A 12,843-nucleotide genomic window follows, 5' to 3' on the forward strand; every position below is an offset into this window, starting at 1 on the left:
AAGAAGCAATTCAACTTAAGGGATAGTTTATTCCAAGCTGACAGATAACCTGAAGAGCACCTTAATGATTTTATTGTTTTCTATGTGTTTCACTTTTTTAGTACATTAGGAATGCTGTGATAGGATTGGCTGTTTGTTTGTTTGTGCTATCCAGTAGATATATTTGTTCACTGATTCTCTTACCAATGTACTTATTAGTGTCCTAGACACCATGTAGATCATAAAAGAATTGTGCAATCTTTGAATATCTTCTATTCACTTTTTAATATATGGGTTTTAGGTGTTGAAAGGGTTTGATTTATCCATCTGACCACTGGGTTGAGAATAGACTGAGGGGGAGAAAGGACAGAAACAAATATCAGCAAAAAATCTATTTCTGTAATTGAAGTAAGAGTTTATGGTAACCTGAACTAATGTGCTGGTAATGGAGGTGTCAAAAACAGTCAGAGTAAGATGTATGTAGATAAATATTCTGAGAAGAGGCTAATGGATGTGAACTTTAAGAGAAAGATAGTTAAAGACAACTCTAATGTTTCTAACCTGAGCAACTTTAAAAAAAAAAACCAACATGAAATTATTATGTGTAAAGTGCTTAGGCCACAGATTATAACAATAAATACCAATAAAGCTCTTATTTGTCAACTCAGTCATCATGCTGGATCCACTTTAACATGTCCTGCAATACTAGAAAACTGGTAAACTGGTTATATGTTTAAAGTGCAGGATGGTGTATAATTTACTCCATTCTTCTTTTAAATTATATTTTATTAAATATACTATTACAGTTATCCTGATTTTTCTTCCTTTGTCCCCCTCCCACCCATCACCCACCACTTGTTCAGGCAATCCACCCACCATTGTTCATGTCCATGAGTCATGCGTAAAAGTTCTTTGGCTCCTCCATTTCCTCTACTGTACTTTACATCCCCATGGTATTCTGTAACTACCCATTTGTACTTCTTAATGCCCTCACCTCTTCACCCATTCTCCTATACTCCCTTCCTTCTGGCAACCATCAAAACGGTTTCTCTACGATTTTGGTTGCTTAGTTTGTTTTTTAGATTCAGTTGTTGGTAGATTTCTATTTTTTGCCATTTTATTGTTCATAGTTTTGATCTTTTTCTTAAATAAGTCCATTTAACATTTCATATAATAATGGTTTGATGATGATAAACTCCTTTAGTTTTTTCTTGTCTGGGAAGTTCTTTATCTGCCCTTCGATTCTTATTGATATCTTTGGTAGGTAGAACAATCTTGGCTGTAGGTCCCACTTTTCATGAGTTTGAATATTTATTGCCAATCCCTTCTAGGCTACAAGTTTCTTTTGAGAAATCAGCTGACAATCTTATGGGAACTCTCCTCTAGGTAACTAACTTCTTTTATCTTGATGCTTTTAAGATTCTCTCTTTATCTTTAAACTTTGGCATTTTAATTATGGTGTGTCTTGGAGTGAGCCTCTTTACATTCATCTTGTTTGGGACTTTCTGTGCTTCCCAGACTTATATGTCTATTTCCTTCACTAAATTAGGAAAGTTTTATTTCATTATTTTTTACACTAGATTTCCAATTTCTTGCTCTTTTTCTTCTCCTTCTGGCACCCCTCTGATGTGACTGTTAGATCTCTTGAAGTTGTCCTAGAGGCCGCTTATACTATCCTCATTTTTTTAGATTCCTTCTTCTTCTTGTTCTGATTGGCTCTTTTTTGCTTCCTTCTGTTCCAAATCGTTGATTTGATTGTTGGCCTCATCTACTCTACTCTTGTTTCCTTGTAAATTGTTCTTTGTTTAAATTGGTGTATCCTTGGTTTCTGACTGGATTTTTTTTTTATGCTACTGAGTTCCTTGAGCATCTTGAGTTCCTTGCTTATCTCCATCTTGTTTATAAAGCTCCTTTTCCTGGAGTTTTGATCTTTCTTTCATTTGGGCCATGTTTTTCTTTGTCTCCTTGTTTTGGCAGTCTCTCTGTGTTTTTTCTATTTGTTAGGTAGAGCTGCTTTGACTCCTTGTCTTGGTAATGTGGCCCAATGTAGTAAGTGTCCTGAAGGGTCCAGTGGTACAGCCTCCCGTAACACCCAAGCTGGGTACTCGAGGTGAGCCCTTTGTGTGGGCTAAATGCAGCCTCTTGTCATAGTAAGACTTGGTTGCTGTTGGTAGATCAATGGGAGGGATTTACCCAGGCCAGTCAGCTGCAAGGATTGGCTGTAACCACTAGTCTCCAATCTCTGCCCTCTGTGGAGGATCATCTGCACAGGGGCAGGGTGGTGGTGCTCTGATGTGTTCTGTAACTGTCCACTGGGTGCACTGGCCCTGGGGTTTCCTGGGTGGTGCAGGCCAGCATCAGCCCCCCGCCCCTGTTTTGCCCAGGGACACCCTGCCTGAGCTATAAAGCAATCTGAGATGGCTGCTACCTGTGCTGGGCTTGGAGATTTCCATGTGAAGCCAGCCTGTGAATCTAGGTTGGCTGCTGCTGGTGCCAGGCCGTGGGTTCACTGAGGCCAGGTGTTGTTGTTTGTTTAATAGGACTTAGGAAGCTGTAAAGCATGAACCAAGGCCAGCCATTCATATGGAAAAGAATTTTGGGTGGGCCTGTAAGTTAGGTGGGGAATAGTTTCTGGGGATCTCCAAGGTGTCTCAAACAGTGTTAGCCAGGTTGATGGAGTCTCAAATATGGCACCAGCTTGCCTGCATTATTAGGGGAGGGTATAAAAAAGAGACAATGGCCTCTGCTCACCTTGATGCCAGACACTTGTTTCTCCTTGTATACCACTGGTGCCTTTCAAGCTGTTACCCAGTGCTAGAGCTCAGAGGGAGTGAGCCTGAGTAAGTGAGTGTGTGTGTGGGTTCTTTAAGAGGAACTCCTTGGGGCTCCGGTAGTTTCTTCCACGGATTAAATCCCCACTGGCTTTTGCAGCCAGCAGTTGTGGGGACTTATCTTCCTGGCACTGGAACGCTGGGCTTGGGGGGCCTGGTGTGGGGCTCACATTCTTCACTCCTGAAATATCCCTCTTGAGTTTTTATCCACCACACATGGGTGAGGGACCAGCCTATTGCGCATCTGCGCCCCTCCTATCAGTCTGGATGGATGTAGCTTCTTTAATTCTGTTGTCTTCATATTTACATTCAGCCCAATTTCTGATGTTTCTAAGTGATCGTTGCTCTATATTTTAGTTGTAATTTCGATGTGGTTGTGTGAAGAGTCGAGCCATGTCTGCCTATGCCGCCATCTTGACTAGACGCCCTGCCTTGACTTCTGATGTTTTCCTATTCCATTCTTAACTAAGGATTTTTAAAATAATTTAAATCAGACATTTAACACATACAAAAACTATTTTTCTTTCCAGGACTGTGTTATTAGCTGGGAGCCTTATAGTAATAGTGGTTTCTGGAAGGCTGTTTACTTGGGGAAAGATTTGAAGAGAGACACATTTTAAGGCTTCTAAAATTCCTGGCTTAATTGATGTTTTCTTTTCCTTTATGGAGTTGTAAAGGGTCAAAGTGTATAATCATGATGTAGTTTCACTGTCTTTAGTCATCTTGGCTATCCTTTTAGCTGTCCATTTTGAATTCCTATTTTCCTCCTAGGGAGCTCTTTTGAGTCCCCATGGAATTTTTTTAAGGTAAATCATTCAAACTGTTTATATTTGTTAATATTCATAAATATACACTGTAGCTTCATTAGAGATCTCAACTTTTCCACTTCAATTTGAATGTGGAGTATTGGGAGAGCCTTTTGCATGGCAAGGTACAAAAAGCAGAGATCACCCCTGCACTAGTACCTACATTTACCTGCTAGAAGTAAAAATTAAGTGGAGATGATTATCATATTTTTTTCTCTTCCTTTTGAATGTACACAATTTAACAAGAGTGACAGACCTGAAATTACAATCACCAAACCCAAGATAGTTGTTGTCCACTTTCATTGGCAAATAGAGCACAGAGGACATTGAGAACTGGGATGTCATCAAAGAGGAGGTGGTGGAGATTCATTTCCTTTATTACTCTCTTTTAAATATAGATTTTGTAAAGCAACATCTAAAGGCATTATATCTACACAGCCCCCAGCACCAAAATCTGTCATCTTCCCCATTCATCCCTGTCTGAGGAGGAGCTCTCTTTATGCATTAAAGTGAATGGAAGGAGGTCGTGGACAAACACGTTGTGGTCTGCGCACTCATTTTCCATGGTCTGGCGCTTGGTTTCAGACACTTGAGGATCTCTCAACTTCATTAAAAGAAATTGGGAGATCTGGATAGTTTGCTGACTGCTCTCTGTGTTAGCTGTATTGGTTGTTGCTGTGGATTGTGTGAGTGTGATTGTACTGATGACACTGTTAGTGTGCCAGCTTGTGTTGTGTGCAGTCTCCAGTTCCTGCCATTGTAGCTCCAGCTACACGTGCAGTTTTTGTTACTGAGAAGTGGTAAGGCCAGAAGAATTAAGCTGTACTGCTATAGAATGTCTCACTCCTGATAACTGAGATAAAGGCTCAGCTATAGGAGCCATGGTTTCCCTATTGCTTGGACAATATGAACTCAGAGAAGAAAGTCTTCCAGTAGAATTGCTAGTAAAGTGCATGTTTGATCTGTGATCAGCAGGAGCTCCTAATCCCCGGCCATGGTGAAGCGTTCCGTGTATATTGTCAGACACCACTCAATTCATCTAAATCTCTAGGGGCTCTGTGTTTAAGTGTAGACAAGTTGCACAGTTGTCCGTGACATCATTAGGACCACCTTTAGGTAATTCTACACATACAGGACACATCACTTCTGTTGATGTTTCTGCATTTTCAGACATAACATGTTCTTGCAAAGATGTCTTTGTATAGCCCATTTTTCCACAATAGGCACAAGTAAAAGACTGTGGCTGCTCCACCCTTGTTAATATGCATTGTTGCTGTTGCACCACTTTCGTTAGAAGATGCACAAAGATCATGTTGTAGCAAATTAAACACTTAAATCTGCGACTTCAAAAATTCCCTTTTAAACATGTAGCTGACACCTTCATGTTCGGACATCCTAGTTTAGACAGTGGGGGCACAGCCGCTCCCAGTTGAACCCCCATGGAATTTGAGAGCAAGGTCAAGTGAGTTGCACACGTTTGCCTGGAGTAATCTGAAGTTTCAGCACTGCATGGACTTTATAATAAAGCCGTGTTCTGATCAAGTATATCCGTAGTCAACCAGCATTCTGGCATATAGCCTGAAGGTAATAGGGCCAGCTGGCAGTCTTCTTGTCACTTAAATACCATGTGGGACCACACAGGAACCTTTTTATCCCAGTCTATTAATCTTAGAAGCTGGAAACTCTTTTGGTAAAGGAGGGAAGTGGAAAATTAATTCTTATTAATGTAATGTAAAGATTGCCAGGAATAACTAGAGTATATATAATTCAGTTTGTCTGGTTTTCCCAGTCAGTGAACCCAGTAGTAGTGAACCCTTATTCAGGTATGTATCCTCTTAAACTCCTAAAATACAGATTTAATCCAATCATTATCCAAATGCTGGTGGTATGTAGATATTAATTCATATAATCGCTCTCAAAATACCACTTTCCTATTGGTATAATAGGTGTTATGGCATAGTTCTTGCAAGACACATTTTAGTTGAATGAGAAACACATGATTTCTGCAGAATTGTAGAATAGAAGCATCAGTTATACTATCGTTGCTGTGATGGCCATTAATTTATTAAATATTTGTTTACCATCAGTATACTAGGGTGCATGTGAGGTGCTATCTCCATCAGTGTATTGGTCACCCTCCACAAAGTTGTTTGGCCAAGCATTTATATGTGAAGTCACTTATCTTTGTGATTGCTTTAGGGCATTCTTCCAGGTTTTCCACCCTACAGAATTGGACTTAGCCAAACATTCTAACAATCACATACTTACTCATCCATGTATTTAATAAATGGTGATTAAAATCCTCCTGTTATGCCATGTGCTGGGATTGCTGCTGGCGACACAAAGGTGAGGACAAATGGCCTCAGTCTCTGTGTGTAGACCAGGCATTATCTAATGATGTTGCTTATAACTCTAATGCATCAACAAATTATTTTGGCCTGTCTGGGACCTTAATTGTTGGAATCTTGTTAGTGTCCTACCTGGCTTTTAAGAAACGGAGATGAGTTACTCAGACTAAATGTATTAATAAAACTAGATTTCACTAGCAAAAAGAAAAAAATGTGTTCATATGTAACACATGCTACTATGAGAACATGTGATAGTCATCCATTCGTTAAAACAAACACAACAAATTTAAGTGCCTACCATGTGCAAAAGGTGTTTCACTTGCCAAGGTTAGGGGCAGCTTCCGTGAGGAAGTGACAGTTGAGCTGAGACTTTAAAGAGAAGTCAGCTTATCTAAAGAGTAGTTGAAAAGCATCCAAGACTAAGAGAACAGCATGTTCCAGAGAAGACTAGTGTGACAAGGAGCCAAGATGGATACAAGATGAGGCTGAGGCAGGACCAGGCACGTCAGGACCTTGTGGGTCATGTTGAAGACTTGTCCTGTGTCCTAAGAACAGAAGGAAGCCACTGAAATATTTAAACCAAAAACCACCTTTTACATAGCCTGTGAACTAGGTCTTAATTAGACAGCTTAGCTCTTACTCAGATTTGTTGATTTCTAGATAGAAAATGTTAAAATTTTAAAGTTTTATTGTATTTAGAGCTGTGCTTCTCCAACTTCAGTGTGTTTAAGAATTACCTGGAGGACTTGTGAAAACGGATTTTTGGGCCCCATTCCCAGAGATTCTATAAGTCTGGATGATGTTCAAGAATTTGAACTTCTAGTAAGTTCCCAGAAGATGCAGATGCTCCTGGTCCCGCTGTAGACCAGATTCTGAGTTGCTGATACTTAGAATTAACTCACCTTTCTTTATGGGGAGGGAGCTGTATTTCATAGAAGTCATTTAAAGGCTATAAATTATACTTACTTATGTCCCTTCTGTACACAGGGTGGGACAAAGGTAGGTTTATGGTTATTTTGTATGGAAACTAATAAAATAATAATATAAGAATAAACTGTTTTGTGTACTCATAACTGTAAATCTACTTTTGGCCCACCCTGTATATATGTGAGACTGTGTGAGGTAATATGGTAGGAAACAGCACTGGGGAGACATAGCCTAGAAATCAAGATACTTAAAATCAGAAAGAAATCTTGATTAACACATTTGTAAAAAGTTATTAGTGCTACTTAGAAAACTGTTGAGATTCTGAAATTTAGAGCAATATGATTTGGGACTTAGAAACTATTTCATCAAGAGTAAAACCTATGTGTTATTGAATCAGTTTTTTATTTTTGTTTTTCTAGATCTAATTACTTGTTTAGACACTGCATCCAGTTTTTTGGAACCTGAGTTCAGGTATGACCATATTTGTATCTTTTTGCTCTTTAAATTTACTCTTCATTTACTTCATCCTCATTCTTTATACCCATAAGATTAATGTACATTGTGACACATATGAAGGGAGATTCTCCCCCAAAACAGAATTATCTTCTGGAGGGCAGGTCCCTTGTAGTACAGGATTCCCTGCTAGGTGAGTGTTCTAAGAACCCATCTGTATCAATGTAACAGCTGATGTTCTTGTGAGAGGCTGTGTTCAGCTTCAGTGAATTTTAAAAAGATTTTATTTATTATTTTTAAAGAGGGGGGAAGGGAGGGAGAAAGAGAGGGAGAGAAACATCAATGTGTGGTTGCCTCTGGCCCACAACCCAGGCATGTGCCCTGACTGGGAATACAACTGGCGATCCTTTAGTTCACAGGCAGGCACTCAACCCACTGAGCCACACCAGCCAGGGCTGAGTTTTTATTTGAAGAGTTTTTCAGTGCGTTTGCCTATTTCATGATGGGTGGTTTACGAGTGCACCTGCCCACACCGTGCTGAGTGTCCAGCAGTTTTTGACCAAAAATGGCATGACACCCAGTCTCACTCTGAGCAACTTTTTGTTGTTTTCCTGAATGAGAAAAGTCCTCAAAGGGAAATGCTTTGCTGATGTGGAAGAGGTGAAACTAAAACCAGCAGAAGCACCTAGCAAACAAAAAACAGTGAAACACTTAGCATCAAAATCAACAAGTTTGATCAATGGAAAAAACATCTTGATAGGTATATTGCATCAAATGGAGAGTACTTTGAAGGAGACTAATGTTTAAACATTTTAGAATAAATACACAATTTTTATAAATAAATTCCTATGTTTTTTCAGTTCCTCACTCGTAGTCACTATTCTAAGACCTCACTCAAGAAACCAGAGTTTATTTAAAGCCATTGAGTTGCCATGTTTAAATTTTGCATTAATTGTACCATTTGGATCTTCTTCACAAAAGTGAAGCTAGTTGCTCTTCAAAATCTGGCAAAATTGCTAATAAAAGTATAAGAGTTATATATCTTTTCTTTAAAAGTGGTTTAGGCTATTATGGAATTTCAGTGTTCTAACCCAAGTAATCTTTCTATGATGATTTCCCTGTTTTATGCCCTTGTCTGTTGCCTAGAGTAGAATGAACTTCTAATTGATTTCCCTTCCATTGCTTTTTTTTTTTTTCCCACTTTTTTCCCTGCACCCTGCCCGCCCCCCTTCTCCCACATTCAGTTCCCACCCAGTTGTCCATGTTCGTGGGTCATTTATACATGTTCTAACCTTTGCTGGCTTTATTCTGCAATTCACATTGCTGCCAAGTTATTTTCTAAAATACATGTCTCATCATTCCCCTGCTTACAAATCTTCAGGTGCTCCTAATTAGGACAAAAAGTCATCCAGATTCCTTAGCTTGATTTTTAGGATCCTGTTCCTGGTTCCTGGGCCATTTTTCTAGTTTCATCTCATACACATGTGTTAAAATGGCTCTGGATTACTTACACTGCTCTGAGCTCTCAGATCTTTTGCGTAGAATCACTTTACTCCTCTCCGCTTGGCAAAATCATTCTTATCTTCTAAGACCATCTCACTAACCTCCCTGCAACTTGCTGCATGTTCACAACGACCTTCATTTTGTCTTCAGAAATGGTTCTGTCTATATAGGTTGGGTGAACTTTTCAGCACTTGTGGGAGATCCTGGCCTGCAGAGGTAACCCTGGCATCAGTGTGTGGCACATGGATGTCTTGTGCCCTCCACTCTCTAGCTACACTGTTACCATCTAAATACAAGCTGCCGTCATTCTCGCCTGGACTGCTACACTGTCTGCCTAATTCTGTCCCAGCTTTCACTCATGGTTCCTTACAGTCTCTTTTCTTCCCAGGAGTCACAATACTCTTCTTTAAAAATATGAGTCAAGATTATGTATATACACTGTCAAAATCCTTTATTGACTTTCTGTTTTTACTCAGAAATATATTCCAGACTCCTCACCATAGCCCACAAGGCCTCTACATGATCTGGCCTCTGCCCACCACTTTAGTCTTCTCTCAAATTAACCTTACCTTTGCTGACTACAGTCTACCTGCACTGGCTCTTCTCAGTTCCAGACACACACAGGCCATCCTGCCTCATGGACATGGTGTTATTTCAATTGGGGTGCATTTTCCTCCACTTGCTCCAGTGACAGCTGTTAGTTCTCTGCTGAAGTTTCACTTCCTCGGAGTCCCATCTCGGAGTCCATCTGCCACTTAACAACCATGTTACCTAGGCACTCACTTCCTTAGTTTCCTCGTCTATAAAATGAGGATGATAATAGGACCTACCACATAGGGTGGTTATGCGGATTAAAGCAGTTATGATGCTTCCTGGCACATAGTGAGTTTACTGAACATTTGTATTACTTGTATTTGTATTTTATGAAGTTAGAGTCCTCCTAGTTATTCCATAGAATCCCTTTTCTTCATAGCAGTATCATCATCTAATTATTTATCAATTTAATGTGTTCCCCCACCACTGGTATGTAAACTCAGTGAGGACAGGGGCCATGTTTTTTAGTTGACATTTGTAACTCTGGTACCTAGCACAGCCCAGTACTCAGACCATAGTAGATATTTAAGTAAATATGTTGAGTGGGTAGGTGAGTAAATGAATGAATACCAGACATTTTTTTTTTTTTAGATCAACATAAATTTGACCAATAGAGGGTTGGTAAAATAAACTATGGTTAGTCCACAAAGCAGAATATCATGTAGCTATTAAATATAGTGAATAGATCTTACAATAGAAATATGTCTGTGTTCATTATGAAGTAAAATAAAGTTGTAAAGTATGAGAATTTTTGTGAATTTGTGGGTAAAGACGTGTATGGATGGATTGGAGGACGTGAAAGAGCTTTTTAGGAGTGGTAGTTCTCAGAGTGGTAAGACTATGGTATTTATATTGAACTGAAAAATGGATGTGTGATTTTTTTTTTGGTCTTTTTTCCCAAAAAGTACAGTGGTATGTGCCCTTTAACTTGTTTTTATTTCACAGTAAGTATTGCCCAGCTGGTTGTCTGCTTCCTTTTGCTGAGATATCTGGAACAATCCCTCATGGATATAGAGATGTAAGTTGGATGTAGACTTATGTTAAAGTTATGACAGAACTTTATTCCTATTGTATATCTTTGTTTTGATATTTTTCTAGGAATTACTTCTTTTTAGTAATATGTAAGTTTTATTCTTCTAAAAATTTGTTCTGTGTTACAGCATCAATAATCTGCCTCATGTTCATTGAAAAAACTGCCCAGATAAACTAACTTCTTGAGGAAGTATAAGTCATATGTGTGTTTTATCAAAAGATAATTAAAAAATTGATCTTCTTTTCTTCCTTCCTCAAGTCCTCACCATTGTGCATGGCTGGTGTGCATGCAGGAGTAGTGTCCAACACCGTGGGCGGTCAAATCAGTGTCATAATTAGTAAAGGTATCCCGTACTATGAAAGTTCTTTGGCTAACAACGTCACATCTGTTGTGTAAGTATATGTGCTGTTTATAATAAGCAAGCTGAGCAGAGGTGGGATAGGGACTCATGAGACCTCAGCAATATGAGTTAGTAATATTCCAGAAATACCATTTGTACAGTTAGCACTTACATTTGTGTGTACTCAGTGCCTCAGTATATTGAAGAGTACAGGCAAGGTCAGACTACCTTGGCTTGTTCTCTGTCAGAAAGGTGGTCATTTGGAAGCATGATTGGCTTGTTTCTTCTTTTCTAAGTATTGAAAAAGCGTGAAATAAGAGTCTAGAAGTATGTTGTCAAATCCTCACTTCATATTAAAAATCAGAAGGTGTAACTATTCTGTTCGATATAGCCTCTGTGACCCAAGATGAACTGAGGATAATTGAAACACTTTGAATGTAAATTAAATGTTGAAGTATATCAGAGGTGGTAGTATTATGAATCCTCCTTCTCATTCCCAGAAAATATTTTCAGAATGTATTTTCATGGTCTCTACAATGTTCTACTATTTAACAAAATTTAGGCTAGGCATAAAAAGCAGTAGTTCAGACATTAAGTAGAAATGCAATACCCCTGATCTGTAAGTCTTGCCTCTTAGATTATGTTCAGTCCTGCACACAATACTAAACCTATTTGAAACGAGCTTCTCTTCAGGGATGGTCCTGGGCCAGTTTTCATTCAGAGGATAGGAGTATGATCCACACTCACAGCAGTAGAAAGCAGGAGTCAGCAAACTTTTCTGTGAAGGACCAGCTAGCAAATATTTTAGGCCTTTATGGGCCACATAGCTCTGTCACTTACTCTTTTTTGTGTTATTTACAATTCTTTAACCATGTAAAAACTATTCTTAGCTCACTGGCCATAAAAAACAAGCCATACATGGGCTTTCTGCCCATGGCTAGTATACAGTCAGCTTCCTTTCCTTCTTTTGATTTATTCTAGATGTTTTTATGCTAATCCTTTCATTCTTTTCCCCTGTTCTCCCTTTAGACAGATTTTCTTTTTCATGATTTCTCTTTTCATACTTCAGGAAAAAAAAAGGACAGGTTGCATCCACTTTTAATAATTGGAATGTTGTCTTAAAGACTGGTGATTTTTATCCCTCCAAGCTCCTTAGAATCCTTTGACCTACCACATGGTGACCACATCCTCCCCATGAATGCCTTCTGCCCCATTCTTTGAAATCCAGATGCTGCACTCTTAACACGGAAACTTGCTCTTAGACATGCTGATTCCCTGTAACAAATGCAGTCTTACTTAGTCAGCTCTTCTGCTGTCTGCCCCAGGAAATTGGAGCCTTTGTCTGAGATTTACACCTTTCAGTGTACCTTCACCAGAAGCAGTGCCACAGAAAAGGTCTAGGAGTCACTTTATTTCATGAAACAGATAAAATAAGTGTATGTTCAAGGTTACCTGGACACATTTGCATAGTCATGTATGAAGCAAGGAACTAGATGCTTGTAGAGTAAGTTATTTATGCTTACTGCAGAAGTTCTTAGAAATGAGACTTTTTTTGTTAACTAGGAACATTATCAGTTGTCTAATATATAGCCAGAGACTAATAGTCTTAGTTGTTTATACCGTAAAATGAAAACGAAGTTTTACTAACACAAATATGGGAAAATTATGTGTTATGTGATATGTCACCAAAAAAACCTTTCTCTATTTCAGGGGACACTTATCTACAAGTCTTTTTACATTTAAGACAAGTGGTAAGATTCTATAGACTTTACAACTTACTATAATTTGTACAGTAGCTAATATTTTTTGAACACTGGATGTCTGGCCTTGTGTTTCTTGTACTTCCGTATTTAGTTGTCACAACAACACTATGAAGTAAGATGGGCATTTAATAATATAATGGATGAAATAAGCTGGAAGTTTTATATTAATAGGAAAATGATCATGTAAGCTAGGAAAGATTTTTGAACTTGTCTGAAAAGTAATTTATTCATTTGACTGAAAATATTTATTGAGTGTCTTATTTGTC

At 38.7% G+C, this 12,843-nt stretch overlaps 1 protein-coding gene and 1 pseudogene across 1 annotated transcript in view; one reads left to right on the forward strand and one right to left on the reverse strand.

The window, feature by feature from the left end:
* DCBLD2 (discoidin, CUB and LCCL domain containing 2) overlaps positions 1–12,843 on the forward strand; it is a 106,611-nt gene that overhangs the window by 64,195 nt on the left and 29,573 nt on the right. Inside the window, exons 4-7 of the mRNA XM_090276100.1 lie at positions 7,311–7,362; positions 10,387–10,459; positions 10,733–10,866; positions 12,525–12,565. Of these exons, the coding sequence (XP_090132226.1) occupies positions 7,311–7,362; positions 10,387–10,459; positions 10,733–10,866; positions 12,525–12,565 (300 nt within the window). The remainder of the gene's footprint in view (positions 1–7,310; positions 7,363–10,386; positions 10,460–10,732; positions 10,867–12,524; positions 12,566–12,843) is intronic.
* On the reverse strand, positions 3,961–5,010 carry LOC150021409 (E3 ubiquitin-protein ligase KCMF1 pseudogene; annotated as a pseudogene).

This window comes from Furipterus horrens, unplaced genomic scaffold (genome assembly GCF_987537825.1).
Source record: "Furipterus horrens unplaced genomic scaffold, mFurHor1.1.pri manual_scaffold_1, whole genome shotgun sequence".
Taxonomy (NCBI): Eukaryota; Metazoa; Chordata; class Mammalia; order Chiroptera; family Furipteridae; genus Furipterus; species Furipterus horrens.